This window comes from Podarcis bocagei (genome assembly GCF_964188305.1).
Source record: "Podarcis bocagei genome assembly, chromosome: 4".
NCBI lineage: Eukaryota > Metazoa > Chordata > Lepidosauria > Squamata > Lacertidae > Podarcis > Podarcis bocagei.
This window is the reverse complement of record NC_138128.1, coordinates 46,460,645-46,479,624: the sequence shown is the minus strand read 5'-3', so window position 1 is coordinate 46,479,624 and position 18,980 is coordinate 46,460,645. Positions and strand designations below refer to the sequence as shown.

At 43.1% G+C, this 18,980-nt stretch overlaps 1 protein-coding gene and 1 pseudogene across 5 annotated transcripts in view; one reads left to right on the top strand and one right to left on the bottom strand.

Moving 5' to 3' along the window:
- The first annotated feature begins 333 nt into the window (after window positions 1–333).
- On the top strand, window positions 334–1,117 carry LOC308585428 (peptidyl-prolyl cis-trans isomerase FKBP3 pseudogene; annotated as a pseudogene). Its single transcript has one exon. The product of its transcript is annotated as a peptidyl-prolyl cis-trans isomerase FKBP3 pseudogene (transcript).
- Window positions 1,118–9,553: 8,436 nt separating this feature from the next.
- SUFU (SUFU negative regulator of hedgehog signaling) overlaps window positions 9,554–18,980 on the bottom strand; it is a 71,150-nt gene continuing 61,723 nt past the window's right edge. For all 4 annotated transcript variants that reach the window (XM_081191993.1, XM_081191992.1, XM_081191994.1 and 1 more), the window contains one exon: window positions 9,554–16,325. In XM_081191993.1, the coding sequence (XP_081048119.1) occupies window positions 16,236–16,325 (90 nt within the window). In that variant the 3' untranslated portion in view covers window positions 9,554–16,235. The remainder of the gene's footprint in view (window positions 16,326–18,980) is intronic.

Genomic DNA, 18,980 nt, shown 5'->3' with positions numbered 1-18,980 from the left:
TGAGAGCACACACACCTTGCTCAAGGCCACCCACTGAGCTTCAAAGCCCAGAATAGCTTTGCTCAAACCAGATGCTCTTTCCATGGCAGAATGCAGGCTAGTGAGCTGATTTGAGGCTTTGTAGTTCATTCATCGATATTACTGGTACATTGTCCTCATGGAAGGCCACAAAGAACCTCCCTGGATTTAAGCGAGCTGTTTCCCCACAGTATTTTCCCATGTATTGGACGAGGGTTTTTTTGACTAAAAAATTGTGTCAAAAAACTGGGGTCATGAGTCCTGGCTTCGTGAGGGAGCCCTCGCTTGTGTGAGGTGGCGACGCTTGCAAGGAGGTGATGCCATGGCGGCCCCCACGCAGCCCTGGAGCCCCGAGGAGCTCCACGGAGACACCCTGCCCAGGAAGGAGATTGTCTGCTTCCTGCAGGAGCAGGCGGAGCGCAAGTTCCTGTCAGAGCACAAACTACTAGGACAGATAAAAAATGTGGCCAAGACAGCCAGTAAGGAGCAGCTGATCATGGCATATAACAAGCTATTTGAAACCAAGAGATTTCATGGTACTGAGAGTCCGGAGCATGTAGCAGAGCAAGTGAAAAATGTCAAAATTGATGAGGAGAAGCCCAAGGAGACAAAGCCTGAGGAAGCTGTGGATGAGGGCCCCCCAAAATATACAAAGTCAGTACTGAAGAAGGGGGATAAAATCAACTTTCCCCAAAAGGGTGATGTCGTTCAATGTTGGTATGCAGGGAAGCTGCAAGATGGAACAGTCTTCGATAGTAATATTCAAACAAGTTCAAAGAAAAAGAAAGCTGCAAAACCACTGAGCTTCAAAGTCAGCGTTGGGAAAGTGATACGAGGCTGGGACGAAGCTCTGCTGACCATGAGCAAAGGGGAGACTGCTCACCAGGAAATCGAACCAGAATGGGCTTATGGGAAGAAAGGGCAGCTGGATGCCAAAATTCCACCAAATGCAAAACTTTTCTTTGAAGTAGAACTGGTGGATATTGAATGATGGGTTGCTCCTCCTGGTCCCCCATCTTTGAAAACTGTGAAGATGCTCTTGGAAGTCCAGGAAATGTGTTTGTGGTCTTGTTTCCCAACACAGTAAGGGTGGGATGGCGGGGAAACTCGTTTTCTTAAAACTTGAGTCCCCCAAAATAGGGGGGGGGGTGTCTTATACACGGGGAAGACATATAGACGGAAAAGTACGGTACTCACCCATTTTATGGGGTTTGGGTTATGCAATACTACAGCCATAGAGCTCACACAATATCCCACCAAACCATTTCTTGCTGTTCGCCTTATCATTACTGTGCGTATAAAAAGTGTCCAGGGATGGTCACAGGGCCTGAATTGAATACAAAGCCATGTGGATCCATTGCTTATGCAGACTGTTGATTTATTTTTCAAGTAAGTGGTATATAAATCTTGCTAAATACAACAGAATAAACCAGGAGCACACCAAATCCACACATCAACAAGCCTGCTAGCTGGGGGAGGGCAGAATTCTATAGGCCGTTCCTTAAGAAGCCTGTGATCCATCCTCTTGACATAGAAAGCCAGGTGCTTGTGGAGACCTGATCAGGTGCTATTAAGGCCCACAGACCCCCTGTCTTCCATCAGTCTGGGCACTGCATAATGGGGGCAGGGGAGGGGCTTGAGTGAGGTGGCTAAGGGCCATAGCTAAGTGACAAAGAACCTGGTTTAAATGCGAAAGGTTCCAGGTTCCACCCCCAGCATCTCCAGGTAAGGCTGGGAGAGACCAGTGCCGGAAATCCTGCAGGCTGCTGCCAGTCTGTGTAGGCAACACAGAGCTAGACAGGTCTGACTCAGTGCAAGGCAGCTCATGTTCCATACCTCCAGGTTTCTGGCTTACGGTCAACCTGCTCACAGCCTGTCTGCTACTGACCTGCCAGCCTGTCTCATCCCCCACCTGCCTTTATGATCTCTTGCCTGACATCTGACAGGTACCCTGCAGGGAGTTGTCTGCAGTGCAAACAGCTGCAGAGGAAGGCCCCAGTTTCTTGCCCATCTTTCTCCCTTCTTTTTCACACGCCTGCACCTTCAAAATTCCAAGCTGCTTTCCAATAACCCAAATTAACTCGAGTTTAGGTTTAACCTCTATGTTAATTAGGGAATGCCTGCTAAGCTCATTGAAGATAAAAAGGGGCTAAGAGAAATTCTCAGTATAAAATCCAAGGGAAAGCAAAACGAGGGAGGGAGGGAGGAAAGAAGGCTAAGTTAGGAGAAAAAGTAGCAATGAAGTCAGCTTTGTGATCAGAGAAAGACTGGGGAGGAACCATAGGTCAGTGAGTAGAGAGCAGGTGTTTGGCCTGAAGAAGGGCTAAGGTTCAAGCCAGGGCATCTCCAGTTATAAGAATCAGGTAGCAAGTGCCCAAGACCCTGGAAAGCAATCTTGGGTTTGCCTAGATCAGGCATCCCCAACCTGCGGCCCTTCAGATGTTTTGGCCTACAACTCCCATGATCCCTAGCTAACAGGGCCAGTGGTCAGGGATGATGGGAATTGTAGTCCAAAACATCTGGAGGCCCGAAGGTTGGGGATGCCTAGCCTAGATGGACAAATAGCCTGTGCCTGTAATTCATTAGTTTCTTATCCACCTATGTACTCTATGTCTCCTCCTCTCATAGATGTGGGTTGCTCTGTCCATCTCAAAGAGCTAGAAGATATTCTGGGCCTCTTCACTAAGGTCAGAGCCGCATCATTCTTTCAAAGCACATGGCTTCTCCCAAAGAATCCCAGGAACAGTCGTTTCCCCCTCATGAGCACCCTCAACAAACCACAGTTCCCAAAGTCCTTTGGGAGCAGCCATTGCCTTGACTGTATAGTGAAGATGAGCTCATGGTAGTTGTAGGAAGAAGGTGTATTTCCTGACACAGAACCAAGGACACCGAGTTGTGTCTAGGCTGCAAGGCTGGCCCACCCATGAGGCAAGGTAGGGAATTGCCTCAGGCGGCAGGATCCACAACAGCAGTAGATTCCAATGTAAATCTTTATCTCCCCCCCCCCCCAACTGATGTAGATCTTCACTCACCTGTTCTTCCCTGGCATTTTGTGGTGCTGATGCTGCTAGGCTGCCATGCACTTTTATCAAGTTACAGCACACACAATTTTTCTGAGAGTCACTGAATACTGCATTCAACAGTGTTGCGACAATAGCTGACATGTGCAGGGCTTTCAGGGCGTTTCTCGTGGAGATTTTCTATATATATATATCCCACCTTTCCTTTCCTCCAAGGAACCCAAGGTCACTCAGTGAACTTTATGGCTGAGTCAGGATTTGAACCCTGGTGTGCCAAGTCCTAGTCCCAACACGCTAACCAAAGAGGCCCCAATGATCCTAACGTGTTTTCAGCCAGCCTGGGGCTGTGAAAATGACTTACCTGTTGATAATTATTTTCCCCACAGCCAGTCTGTTTATTAGACCTTTATAACTCAAAAGAAAGATCTTTAATCTCTCTTTCTTTCTTAAGCAGGACTGTGACTCTGACCTGGAGAAGGTGGGTGGGAGGTGAGAAAGAGAGAAACTGCTGTGTTTTTATTTAAACAGAAGAATCTACATGTTAAAGCTCCTAATAGGTTTCAGGCTAGCCAAAGCAGGAAACCAAATACTGTGTGGGGGCCAAGTGAATGCTTATAGCAAGTTCCAGGAAGTGTTACTTAGTAATCTGGCTAAGCCCTCACAAACACAACTTGTGTAGGCAGAGTTGAGAAAACAGCCACGCGGCACAGGCAGCCTGGCTAGGGAGAGAGCAGGGAACCAAGTGAATGAGAATCTAGCAAATGAAGATGAACAGCTGATGATCCTGGGTCCCAAGATACCAGCAGGACGATAATATTCAGAGAAGGCTCCTCCCAGTAAAATGGTGTTGTGGAGATGACAGGAATGCCTAAGCTCCTGCACTAACGCCTGCCCTTTAAAAGCCGCATGCAGCACCTTTATCCGGCATGGCTTGTCAAAGGTACCCCTGCCGGTACGGGCCAGTCTTGCCAGACTCTAGGGTTGTGCGCTCATATCACTCTAGAGGCCGAGAGCCAGCGCTGTCCGGAGACACTTCCGGGTCACGTGGCCAGCGTGACGAAGCTGCTCTAGCGAGCCGGCACCAGCGCAGCACACGGAAACGCCGTTTACCTTCCCGCTAGAAAGCGGTACCTATTTATCTACTTGCACTTTAGGGGTGCTTTCGAACTGCTAGGTGGGCAGGAGCTGGGACCGCAGACGGGAGCTCACCCCGCCGCGGGGATTCGAACCGCCGACCATGCGATCGGCAAGCCCTAGGCGCTGAGGATTTACTCACAGCGCCACCCACGTCCCGCATGGCTTGTTGCACGTAGCCAAACATAGCAGTAAACACGAAGGCTAGAAACACACTTTCAAAAACTATTTAAAAAACTGAATCTCAGGGATTAGCTTGCAAGGCACCAGAAAACTAGGGTCCATTCACAGGTAGTTACCATAATCAGAGCACAATGAGATTTGTGTGTGCCAAAATATGCAAAAAAACCAAAACAAAACTGTGCAATGCAGCATTTATTTTGCAGAGAACATTTGCTTCCAAGATCTAGAATTCAAATACTTTTTGTTTGTTTTTTAAAAAAACACAAATGAGAATAAAGAACACTGTGGGGGGTCACATGAGGTGGCCACTTACCGTGGGGGCGGCACTTACAGCAGTACCTGCAGCTCCACCTGAGCCATGCATCTCTCCTGGGAGTGACACGGTGGCTTGGGCAGCTACAGGCACCATGTTGTCTGAAAAGGCAGTGTGGGACCTGTGTCTGTTCGCTGCCCCCTCCTCAGCCACCCTGCAGTGCCCCATGCCCCAGCTCGCCCTGCCCCTAAGCCCTGATAAGGAAGGAGAACAGGATGTGAAAACTGGGGGCAGGCCATTGGAGCAGATAGTAAGGCACGCAGGCAGTTCAAGAGCTGTACCCAGTATCCTCCAGGCTGTGACCGACAGAACGTTAGTCTGGTCTTGCCTTTTCACTGCACAAGGAGAGGGGTCTGGCTCAATTAACCGGGTTCAGTTTCCTCCATTTGCAAGATACAGAATAAGGCAGAGGGAAATGGGAGGGAAATGGTCTTTTATTTTTTAGTTGGAAAATCTCCACCTCTGCAAGAAAGTTTGGCTCTAAAGGAGGCATACTTTTTTGGGGTATCTTTGTTGGATACCGCCCATAGTGGCTGGGGCAACCCAGTCCAGTTAGATGGGCAAGGTATAAAATAAATTAGCAGTATACTATTATTATAAAGTGCAGGTTTGATCTATAAAGCCTTAAACGGTCCAAGGCCACAATACCTCAAGGACTGCCTCTCTCCATATAATCACAGGACTGGACCCTTTGACCATCACCTGAGGCCCTTGTTTGTGTTCCCCCTCCACAAGAGGTCCGGAGGGCAGCAACACGAGAACTGGCCTTTTTCAAAAACCAAGCCGTTTCATATTGCCCAATGTTAAGGCTGACCAGATGCCTAAGGGCACTTCCAGATGCATGTTTTGCAGAAGACTGCAACAGCCTGCCACCAATGGACCAGATGGGACTAGTAGGATCACACAGCTACTATACTAGTAGCAGCTCCTTGTGCTCCCCTCCCTTTAGATCATTTATGGTTTGCTTCTCTCATTGCTGCTAGGATCAATGCCTGGGAGTGCATTACCTTATTTTTTCCTTGTTTCAGTTGCTTCAGAGCAAAAAAAATTGCAGACTGAGCAGCTCAGCTCTTGCAAAGCATGTCTGAACTTTACGACGACGGTAAGGAAATCAGTGGCAATAAAACGTTCTGCGGCCCTTTAGAAGAAACAATCAAAAACTAGAATTCACTCTGGGATAGTAGAAAAGATTTGGAAGTGGTAGGGAAACGGCGTCAGCCCCATTATTAGTTGACTGCTGCCTAAAGAGGTAAATGTTGGCTGGTCTGCAAGAGCAAGCCCATAGCTGCCTGTATGCTGCAGGTGTATGCCTCCTCCAGCCTCAGTGGATATTTAGCATTCAGCCCAACCTCAAAGCAGTTGAAATATTAACTTTGTGCCATAGGCCAGATGCGCATTGCCTGAGGGTGGTGAGCACAGAACTCTTACTAAATGGCTGAGTAAATCAATGCCCCATTCTTGCTGGTATTCTGTACCTCCCACACCCGTGTAGATATACTCTTAATCTGTATGCACCTACTATCTTGTGTGTCGGCAAGATCTAACTTTCCGTATCATGAGAGAATGCCCTAAATGCATTCAACACAAAAAGAAATTCCAAATTCTGCACTGAAATAAATCCCAGAGTATGAGTTAAGAGTGAACCAACTCTGCAGGTATCTTGTATTATGCACCACTTTCCAGTTTCATATACGGTAATGGAAACATCTGTAATTTTTAGTAAGGAACTGGGCATTGAATGGCATGAAGGAGACAGGAGTGGGCTGTAAGGGTCCAGTAACAAGCCTAAATCAGGGCTTTGCCTAAAGCATGGGTGAGGAACTGGTGACCCTCCAGATGTTAAAGCATAAATCTGTAATGTATGCTTTAATTGAGATTCCTGCTTTGCAAGGGGTTGGACCAGATGATCCTCAGGATCCCTTCCAATTCTACAGTTTTATAAACCTGTGACTACCAACTTCCATCAGCTCCATCAATGCTCAGGGATGATGGTGTATTTTGTCCAGCATCAATCATTTCGAAGCCCTAGGTTACCCCCCCCTTTGGCCTATGGGTACCCACAGAGTTCCTGAGATGAGATTTGAACTGTTAGTCTTCCAATAAAGTTCACCCCCCCTTTGATTAAGAACACTAATATTTATCCCAGGGAATATCAAACAGTAACAAAATCCATATAAACATGAGGATAAAGTCCAACAGAGGAATCGAAACGGCTTCCCTGTCAAATAAACAAATCCTGCCATCAATTTCCAATTATCAGGTGGTTCTCAGATCACCTACAATTATATATGAAATATATTCATACCTTAGTTCATAAAATATTCCTTGTCTTAATTCCCTTCTGAAGCCTTTAGACTTTTGCATTTGTTCTTATAGTAATACAATATCCCACACTTGTGTGTATCATCGCTCAACTGCAGACCCCTCTTCTGTTTTTCATGTCCAGGTTATAAATGGCCTAGCAATTTTCAAGAGGAAAATTGTTAGCTCCTTAACTGTTACTTCTGCCAAATCATTTTGAAAGACTGCTAATATAAATGTAGGACTCACCTAAAAGCATTTGACCAGAATGATTGGAGCCTTGTACACTGCCACCACATGTGGAAAGATGTTTCAACCTCTGCGACTCCAACTGAGATGATTATATATCCTACTGAAAGTGAAATACCATCTCAGTGAAACTTTAAATGTGTTCTCCCTGATCCTTGATGACATAGATGGAAATGGCTCCCCCCCCCCAAAAAAAAGTTCATGCTTTTAACCTACACTCTACACTCTCTAAGGCTGTAGAGCAGCTGTAGAGGATGAACTAGTAACTGTACAGGCCTCTTCCCTCACCTTTCATTTGCTGAATACTGCAAGTACTTGTCCAGCCTTCATTAAAGCTCTCCTCCACATTCAACACTGGAATTAGGATGCTGATCCCACACCAGATACTATAGCGATGCAAAAACACAAAAACAAGACACCCCCTCACAGCCCTATCTATGTGGAATTGATTCCATGTCCTCCTTTGACCCAAACCCACAGGCAATGCTAGGCTGCTAAGGATCTTTGATTAAAATTGTGGATGTACCACTTGTTGACTTTGGGAGTCTCCCAATTCAATTTCAGGCATGAATGAAGCACAGAGGAGCTCCATCTTGTCAATTTCCTTTAGCTCTTTATAACGTATAAGCGCCATTTTTGTGTGGTTTCTAATGTGGCTGTAAAAACACAGAGAAACTCATCAGGGCTGAGATTCACTGAATCATAATTCAGACAGGTACTGTAGCTAGAAATTTGGATGACAGAAAGATTTTATTTACAATTTTGGGGGGAAAGATGTGAATTTAGCAACACTGAAATGCAGAGGGAATATGCGTCTATTGGTCCTCAAAGTGACCCCTGGGTACATGAGGCACAATCTTCCCTAGCAGCAATAACTTCCAATGCTATAGGCCTCTGCCATTCAAGAGCAATGATGCCCTAAAGTGAGAAACAAGATCCAGTGAGGAGCCACAGTATTTCTATGCACCCAAAGTACAGCAGACTGGGGGATCCGTGCAGTTTGGGCATGATGTGTCTGGTGTGCCACAGCATGCTTCACATGATACCTCCACAATTGACTGTGGGAGTTGTACAGGAATATGGACTTCTCAGAGTGTGTCACATCCTCCTGCATGCTAGGTGGGGCAACAAACATAATTTTTTACCTTTGTACACTGGTAGGCTAGTTTTTACATTTGCACAGCCCTCCCCCCCCACCAAATCCAGAAAAGCAAGAGGCACAATCAATGTTCAAAACACACTGCAGCCAAGCAAAAACATTTGGGTGCAAAGCAATGTCAGTGAGGAGTATAGCCTGGAGACAGAGAGGTCTGAAAGGCCCTGTTTGGCTCTTGAGCTTGAGGTTCCGAACCCCTGATCTAGTCTGATAGAGCTAACCGTCCCCAACATAGGCTGAAGAAAGGAAGACTCTCTGTAGGAGTCAGGCTCTCTACAGAATAAATAGGGTGTTATGGTGGGACCAAGCCTCAGTGAGTATTTCTAACCTCTGAGGAAGGTGTCTTCATTTAAACTGCAATGTTTGATGAAGAAGACGTTTGTGTATACTAATAAGTTTCATTTTGTGTGAAGGCCAAGACTTGCCTGTTATTACTTTAATAAAGCCCAGGTGTTTTTCACAGATACATTGCAAGGAAGCTTGGAAATATAAATGATATATTAATCACCTTCATTCTCTTTGTCCTTTCTTGCAGAGGAAAAAACCCCAACAGCCCTATTATAGACATTAAAACTTCGAACACTTGTCTGCAAGCCATTATTTTAGGATCCAATTTAATGCACAAATGATTGCCGTTAAGACAAATCACTATCACGCTCCATCTGCAATTCAGTGACAGTGTGGTAACAGCACAAGTGGCCACTACTACCCATGGGAATGTGATTTGTAGGAGTGTGACTTGAACCTTGGAGTCGTTGATCAGAGTACAGAACTCAATCCATTCTCGACCACAGCGGTTATGGTATATCCACCCTATCCAAATATAGTACACACAAAAACGTTAATCAGAGCAACTTAATGTGCAACTGTGGTTGTGAGGGTAAAACTGATAAAAAATTGTAAAAGCACCTACCACTTCAAAGTAAGTGCCATGGAAATTATTAATACAAGCCTTCTCCTGAGGCAGATCATATTGTGCAAAAGGAAACAGACCACATCAGAGGACCGTTGATAAGCAAATGCTGGGGCCCAGGCTCTTACGTTTGTGTGCAGACAAAGGGCCCCCTAACCTGGCTGAAGCTTGTAAAGCACTGGAATGAGAAAGTTAAACAAGAGTTAGAGTATAAAGTCTCATTTATCAGTTCTGCAATCACTCAATAAATGCACACAAGACACAACTATGCAAACAAGTTTAATGCACTTTGAATACACAGGAGGGAAACAAAGCTTTGTGATCACAAAAATATTACAAAAAGTAGTTTTGCGCAGGTGAACACACACCGGCACTGTGATAATGTAAGAATATACATTAGAAACTAATATAAAATATTTTTAAAACCTCTGCTAGTTTAGGTTCCCATTGTTTTTTTGGTAGAAAAAAAGGCATACTACAAAGTACTGAGAATTTCACTGCAGGAATGGCAAGCCATTTTCAGACAGCTTCTGCAATGTCCTTAAGATTTTTGTTGAGAAACACACACACACACACACACACACACACACACACACACACACACGTGCCACGTAGATGAACTACAAAAAGGTTCATCTCAGCTGAAGCTGGTAAAAGTAGCCTCAGCAGTCAGAATTAAAATTGAGCAGGTCTAAGGATTAGGTCCTCCAAAAGCAAAACCACTCATTTTGTTTTCTAGCATTACAGCCATCCAAATTATAAAACTACAGTAACAACAAGAGCACTATCATGTAAAAAAAAAATAAAAAAATCCACCCTGCTTTAACAGTGAACTCTGGTTCCTACCGATATAAAACAGTCTCAAGGAAGGAAGGCAAAGGCAAACCTGGAGTGTAACATTACCTTAATTTATTCCTTTAAGTCTCATTTGCTGTGTTTAGCAGCAGCGACAATCTGATCTGCTAGAACTGAACACCAATGCTATGCTCCTGAGCCCTCCCACCCAGGATCCAGCACACGGAATGGCCCTAAGAATGGGGGCTGGGCCACAAAGCCCGTGGCTTTTAGGAGCTTTCTTCCACGATGGCAGTTTGATCCTGCTAAATTGTGAACTGCAGCTCCAGAAAAGCCAGGCCCCAGACTGTGTAATTCATCAGCAATCAGAGCACAGAATCTTTTGAATTAACTCACTGGTTTTATCACTTTAATAGGTTTCGCTTTCCCTAAAGTAGGTGAAGTCTTTATACAGAATTGAGATTCTGTTCAGTGTTGAAAGGGAAACTAGCGAAAGGGATACTCAGCTTAAACCTGAGCCAACAGATCCTTTGAAGACAATTGCACACTCCTGTGTTTCCCCAGAATATTAACCAGGGCTGGCAGTGGCTATCCTCTCTTATTGAAGGGCCTACACTAACATGCACTATTGTCAACAAGACTCAAACCATTCTCCCCCTCCTTTTCCATTATGTAGAGGAGCAGTGATGAATGCAGACCTTTGCCATCAGGGCCCAGGAAAGAAAACAGCAGCCATGTTGATTTCAACCCAAACTAAGAAACAAGCAAAGGGAAATGTGTGCAGGAGGGCGAGGAGAGTAGTAAGAGAAGTGTTTGCAAAACCAGAACCATCAGCTGGTAAGCAGATTCTGGTCTGTGCTTTTAAACAAATCTGTTTTCTGAAATTAAAGTGTATTTGATTGAGCCCTTTAAACATTTACTTCACACGCTGGCATTCATTACACTATTCTGCTATCAGGCTTCCACATTTCAACAGTGAATCATAAAAGTAGGTAGATGGAACGGGTACTTCAGAATACTTCTCCAACCTCCTTATTAGCTGGCTGGCAGAAAGTAGAAAAGGCATACCTTTATGACAGCCTTGGAATGATACTGTAAAGCTAATGTACCACTTATTACGACTTTATGGTCTGTAAGCAATCTGAGGAAAAAATAATTGTGTATGAAATGAAGAAGCTGAAAAGTGCATAATGCCCATGGGTTAATTGCCTGAGAGGCAGGTCAGCCTAGGGATCCTTTTGAAACCCTCATCAGCTACAGGCTCATTTTCTGTTTGACATTTTGGATGCTCAGCAAAGGAGGATTCAAAAGAGACGGAACAACTAAAGGTAGGAAAAGCTACAGTAACATAGGGCTGCCAGAATATGAAGGTATTCTTTCTGTTCCTATAAAGTACAATGATGGTAGTGGTGTAGAGAAACATTAAACATTAACACATTTTTGCCCCAAGCCATTAAAAACACTTCTGCAAATACATTTGCTTTCTGACCCTTACTTCCCTTGCTTTTATGTGTAGAGGGCTTTTCTTTAAAACAGTTCATGATTTTCTCCCTGCTGCTAGAAAAACACAAGTGTGATGAGATGGAGCAATCCCTACAGCAGCAATGAACTCCACCAGCATGCATGCAGATGTGAAACCCATGCTTTCATCTGCCATAGAAGTGCCTGACACTTCCAGATCTGCAAAGCTAAGTGGATGATCATGGTGCAGTGCAAAACATGCTGAAGAAGCTTGCAGTGTGCATGTAGAGCATCTCTGTCCAACCAACCATCTGGCTTAGTGGCAAAGTTCAGATTTACACACCAGAAAAACAAAATCCTGAGCTATTGTGTCTAATGGTGCACACAGATGTACAAGGAGCAAGCTTCTTTTGACCCTGTGGGGTAAGCTCAATAACCCTCATTCTTTAGACTCTCTCTCTCACACTCTCTCTTTGCAGTGAGCACTGGTTTCTAGGCCACCCTCACCCTTCTCTGCTGAGCTGCCTGTCTTTCTTGTTATCTTTAAAGTGCTGCTGGTAGGACCTTGCATTTAAACAATCATACAGTGCCTGACTTATTGATGATTAAAGAGCCATCATTTATTCTGAAGCTGAAAATTATTACAGGCAGAGGTTGTTTCATGGTGTCACAAATGTCCAGCCAGTTAGCACTTTGAGCAGCCCCTTCAGCTTCAAATTGACATGTGTAATATGGTTTAATGCAAATGAGCAGTGTGCGGGAATGAGCTGGGAGCAACAATCCACAGGTGGTGTGTCATCTAAACTTTAACGCATGGCTTGGTTCCCCCGAACAAACCAGGAGCATGGGTTTGGACAACATGACAAGTCAAGTCTTGTAGTTTGTTGCTCCTAGTATGATGCAGCCAGGAGCGAGGGAGGAGCAAAGCAGGGACTTTTGAGCAGTGTGCACCAGCAGGCTGCTCATTCACATTAAACCACAGTTAAATATTAACTATGGTTTAACCTTACATGCAAACACAGCCGATGAGTGTGCTTTGAAGAGGGGAGTGGATTCTGTTTTTATAACTTCCCTTGCTACCAATGTCAGTGCCATGGGGGAGAGGAAACCCACAGAAGTGGGGATAGAATTTTTTTGTTTTGCTAAAACTATATTCTTATAGCTTGCAGTGTTCTCATGTGAAATTCTACAGCCCATCTATATTTTGCTCACTTACTTACTGAGTGCTTCATATTGAGACAGTAAACCCTCTGGAATGGCTCTTTTGTTGCCATTTGGTCTGATGGCTAGGTTAGCACTGTCCTGGCACATGGCTGGTGCAACAGCTGCACTGAAAGTTAATAATTGTCACAGCAACCGAGGAATGGTGTTTACAGCTCCAGGTGCTGAAGGGATTAAGCAGCAGGTGCAAACCAACTGAAGAACAGCCAAAGCTCCAGTTTCCTGTTAGCCAGTTTAGTAACTAGCAAGTGGAGAACAAGAGTGCAAAGTAAACTCTTCCTGCCTTGTCTTAGGGTGGGAGGAATGGTCAGCATAAGTGACCACAGTGAAAAGTTAGTAATACGGAGAGACCAAGCTCCATTCCATTAAGTCCTCTGGGAAGCCAACAATAATAGTTTCTAGCAGTTACTGCCATAAACTGTTACTGATTAAACAGCAAGACACTTTACCTTTGATTTGCCAAGGTAGTAATTTGTGGGTACTTTCAGGCAGATATGAAATCTGAATACTCTGCAAACCCTACAAGACAGTCATTTTAAATACACTTTGGACCAGTTCTTTCTCTCTAAAGGAATGCTCATGCAGAACAAAACGTTTAAAAGGTTATGGAAAAATGTAACATCAGTGTGGACTTTGCAGCAAACTATCAAAAGCCACAGAAGACTGTAGTCTAGTCTCCAGCTCACAGATCCTTCCTGAAAAACCCACAAGATTTTTTTTCCACTTCCAGATTAACATTTCATAGGATTTCTGGCTTTCCCTCCATGGATTCTTTCATTTCTCAGATAGGAAACTCCTCAGCTCTTTACTGCATATGGTAGAGGGTAAACTATAGAGAGTAACAAATGAGACAGTATAGCTGTGTAAAGCCTCACTACATTAATTAAATTACTATGGAACACAAGGCTTCCAAGATAAACTGTAGAAAAGCCAGACAGTTTAGATTCTAGAAATGACTTCTAAAGCCTCATATAATTGAATTCTCCTTCATCCAATAACATTTCTATGTACATAGGAAATTTACGTCAGGCAGAAGGTTTCTACACTCCTCCCTGACATGCCAGTTTTCTATGTGCAAGGATTTTTTCTCTTGCACAGAGGAGCATTCCGTCATATGAGACTCCATTGCAGTCCTAAACACAGCAGTCAAGAAACAGCTTTATCATCCCAGCTGCTGTTTGTGAAAGCTAGGCCTAATAAGGATGGCTTTTGTGGGGAAAATATGCTAGGTATCTGACAGTAACATTTGAGTGATAGCACACCATTTGAATGCCAAAAGATTTTCCTCATAAGCAGGGACCCCTTACAAGATTTCGTTACAACCTTCTATGGCTTGGCCTATTTCAACTTTGCAGTGTTTTATGCTTAGTCGATTTGGCAATAGCGGTTAGTCAATTTTGCTTACGTTAGCACGTTTGAATTGTGCTCACGACAGCACAACAGCATCCAAAATACTACAAACTAAGTGAGTGACTCCCAAAGCATTTTTGCCTTGTAGTCCCTAAACATCAGACCACACTAGTGTACCATGTGATCCTAAGTCCTTTACTTAATGTGAAAGGTGAGGCTTCTAGGATTCTGACAGGGATTAAATAGTTTATTGTGAGCTACTTTATGTCACCAGCACATATCTATCTAAACTTGCTCGAGGTCCAGTTCCCTAGCCATCAGCTCATGGGTGTACACCAATTCTGGTGTACATCAGTATACAACAATTCTGACCAATTTCTGAAGGTCACTTATGCCCGTGACAAAAGTTCTGAAGAACCTAAGTATACACAACAAGAGAACATGGTATTTTGAACAGTTGCCTAGTTGAAGTGGACTCTCGTTCTCTTGGGATGGGAAGGGAAGAGAACCAACATGTTTCCTTCTACAAACTTTGTAACAGAAACTTTCAGAAGATAGTTTCAGGTTGTAGATTTCTGCTTTAGCAGTGCCAGATTTCATTTTCAGTAGTGAGCTATGGAGCTACTACCACTTTCCTCTCCTAGAAAGTTAGTCAAACTGCCTATAAACACAAAGTCAAAGTCTGCACAAAATGGTGTTAGAAATACAGTGTAGCTGTCTCAAAATCAGACCAGAACTCTGAAAATTAATGCCTGTGTTTGCAGTAATACATCAAGCTGAATTTTCAAAACATTCTGAAATGGCCTGACTCAATATGCATTAAAATTAACAGATATGCCTTCCCAAAATATGTGAATGGAAAGTGAAAACATGATTTCAGCAGAAATAAATGTTCTTTGGAAAACTTTGTTTTTAAAGCCAATTTAGAAACAAGACAACAGGTTTTCAGGCATCTCTTTAACTAATGTACCCTTTTCTATTTCTCTGCAGTATGAGTCAGGAAAATTTGGTACAAATCTATAGGAAACTTCAGGAAGGATACAGTATCAAAATTGTTAACCCAGAAGATCTGGCTGTACCAAGTTAGAAAATAAACACCCAAAGCCCTCCACTCATTGTACAGTCCAATGAGAAATACCTATGAAACCCAATTCTCCATGTACTTGTCCCTTTTATAGGTGACCATGAAACAAGGAAGTTATGCTTATCTTTGAAGAGAATCAATTATCATTTTGGCCTATTACCCTAGAACACACTAAGATAGGTGTTTAATCCTGCAATCCAGTACTTACCTGGTAGGAAGCCCCACTGAACACCATTAAGTTTCGTTCTGAAGAAAAACACTTAGGCTTGGGTTTCACAAAACTTTTTTAAGCAACCTTTTCCTAAATATAACCCAAGCTGTATCTCTTCCCTAGGGCAAACTCCTGACTTAAATAGGATGTTTATAGGCCTCAGAATTGAGAATCTAAAATGACAGCTTAAGTACAGCCCCCTCTGTAACATCATGGCAGTTTAGCCAGTGGGACCATGATTCCCCTGCCAAATCAGTCCCTAGCGTGGCATCAAAACTGATCAGTGTTTCCTCAGTTTGATTGTGTGTACATAAAGTATAAACAAAATGGCCTTTCTGGAGCAATAAAAAAAATCACACTGAAGGAATAATTCTGGCCAGAAGAAGCATGGCTAATTAAAGAATTTGAGAGTTACAAAAAATACTTCTAATGGATTGTGTGTTTACGCTTGAAAATTGTGTGATTAAGCCAAGGCAGATGAGGCACATAAACCCTGAGCTGGGGGTTGCAGGGACCTCTGGAGCCAGTTAAAGTAGGGAAAGGAATTCTTACAACTACTATTAATAGTTAAATACTTCTCTCTCCTTGTCTCACTCTCGCACTCATTCATATGCAGGTTATTCAGAGTTCTTCCATGACGGAAGAGAATGCCAGGTACTGGAAGAATTGAGTTCTGGCTGGACTGCTGTTGAGTAACCCCTCCGTTGTTTGCAGTGGATATGCAGCATCATCTCTTATTTGCAGGAAGAGCTTTTACTGCACTAAATTATCCTATGAGTCACTGGGCAGCATACAGCAACTTGTTGCTTGTGGGTGTCAGCTGGCTTTAATGCAGTGGGTTGTCAAATACAGCATCAGGCAAGATGGAGACTTTCAGTTTCTTTTCAGGCCAACTATACTCCTTTGGAAGTTTGAACTAAAGAAGCAAAAAAGTTATTAGTTAATATAACTTACCATGATGTATGATACACAAAGCAAACAAAATAATACCATTAGACCCAATAGAAGCAAAAGTTTCCAGCTATCAGGTAAATAAGGAAATCTTTTTCCAAAGTGTTCATTTGGGACAGAAGACTGTTATTTTATCATTATTTATTAAAAATGTATACCACCCTTCATCCAAAGATCACAGGTCACTTTACATAGATTACATAGTCAAGTATTTTTTTCCTATTTCTACCACTCACTTGTGCATTACTGTCTTACTTTGCTTTCTCTTAATTTACCAGGGCCTCTTTTTTTGGCACCTGCTTAAGAAGGACTGAGTCAGTGAATTCAGAGGTTTTCTAGCCCAGCGTATCATGCATATAAGACTTCAGGGTACAGCAAACACGCACAGAGTTCAAGACATTGAAAATTCAGTGATAAAACAGTTTTAAAATAGGTTTGATATACAACAAACACAAGTGAAACCCCACAATAAGGTAGTTGAGGAAGAAGCTGGTGAGACTGGCAAATAAAGGATTCATGCAAGGGTCGTGGGGAAGTGAAGTCCCAATAAGCCTCTCAAGGTTAACATCAATCCCACATGAACGTAACAAGAACAGTAGCAAAACTAGAAAACTAGCAGAAATATAGGGACTTATGAGGTCCTGGTTATTTGGGAACAAATTCATTCCCCTGAGGCTGACTTTGAAAAACAGAGGGGCAGAATTCAGGGACACATAGAGGAGCCTTACTCCATGCCAACAGTTCATTTGCTATTATGGAGAATGAGGGTCTTAGCTGAGGAATTTGGGGGGGGGGAATTCCATAGAACTGTCCTATTTCTTGGGTGCTTAATAACTTACAGGAATTGATTGGGGAAGGGGCTAGTAAGAGGCAATCACAAAACTGGGGGTGGAGTCTGCCTGGTGGGAAGACTGTAGACTGGATAGACTGTTAGATGGAGAAGTCAATGACCATTGTGCACATTGGCTGAGGAGTGGTTAAGTTACACGGGCTTTTTTCCTGCCAGAACTCAGTTCCAGCAGCTCTCAGGTGGGCACCATTGCCATTCAAAGAGAACGAGGGAGGTGTTCATGCTGAGTTCTGGCACCTCTTTTTCTAGAAAAATAGCACTGAGTAGAACATTGAGTCAAAGCCCTTCAAGGTAGTATTTTCAGAAATGCTCTCTCTTCCACATACATGACCAGCTAGACTGATGAAACTGCAGGGCCCTAGTTCTTGGATGTGATAGTGGTATGAAGAGGAAGAGTATAGATTAAGGAAATTTCTATCACACTATTAAGCAAAGCATTTTAGAGCAGCCATTTGCTAGACATCAGGGTCTCTTCTGGGACAAGCTGAGCCTGTACAAAAGAGGCACCCTCCACTTCAACTGCAGTGTAACCAAACTGCTGGTGCTGAACATGAAAGAAGTCACAGAGCAGCTATTAGACTTAACTTCTCAGGGTAAGCAAACAGGAGTTGAGGATCATCAAGTTCGGGATGATTTAACACTTAAGGATGATGATGTAAATGTTTTTCAGGTAAAGTGGAGGACAGAGTACAACTCTAAAACGAGTTTACAGAGAAAAATGGTAGCTAGCAAAAACCCAAAGAGTGACTGAAGAAATTGAACTAGAAAATGTTTGAAGAGAGATAGAATGTATAGGTGTTTATATGTTAACATTACAGAAATCTCTTAACTGTGATGGGAGAGCTTAAGAGCTTGGAAGCTAAAAAAAACAGGAATCCTGGGTATAACAGAAACCTACTGTCAACAGAGTGAACCAGTAGATCACGCTTACAGAAAGTCAAGAGAAAGCTCACATTAGGGCTCTCCTTCACTGAGGGAAGATCATTCAATGGTAAACTTATTTTAAAACTCCTCCAATAATTTCTTCACATAATAATAATAATAATAATAATAATAATAATAATAATAATAATAATAATAAATTTTATTTATATCCCGCCCTCCCCAGCCGAAGCCGGGCTCAGGGCGGCTAACAACACTAAAATAGTGCATGAAAAAATGGTTAAAAAGTAATTTAGAACTATCATTTATTCACTAAAAACTTGAATGATCTTGAGATAAATAAAAATTAGGGAGGCAGTAAACTTGGTGTAATAATGAAAGACAACTTCATTCACATTACTGGGTTAAGTATTAGATGCAAGATGAAACAGTCTTTTAACTTCATTCTTTTTTGTTTTTGTTGCTGTAAAAAAAAACCACACCCCCATTTTTAATGTTGACTGTTCCTCAAAATAGCTCTCAAATCCATTTTTAATCCATGTAAGAAGTGTGCCAAGCCTTCCTGCATGGTTTTAAGATTCTAGGTAACTACGCAGTCCCTGAGCCAGCTGTCTTTCTGGCCCTGACCAAGAGGCAGTCACCAACTCCTCATATGATGAACCAAACTTCTCATTGACCTAAGACTTTGGGGAATGGAGAGGGTTCCCCACTGCCAATCCTGAAGACTGTTATGAAGCACCCCTAAAAATAAATATGAAGCATGCCTAAAAATAACTTTTCTATAGTAGCCTGCACCTTAAAAGGAAGTTTCAGTTTTGGCCAAGAGAGGCCCCAAGACAGACTCCATTACAGAAAACCAGGTGTGCATGTTCCAAGTTGGTTGTGATA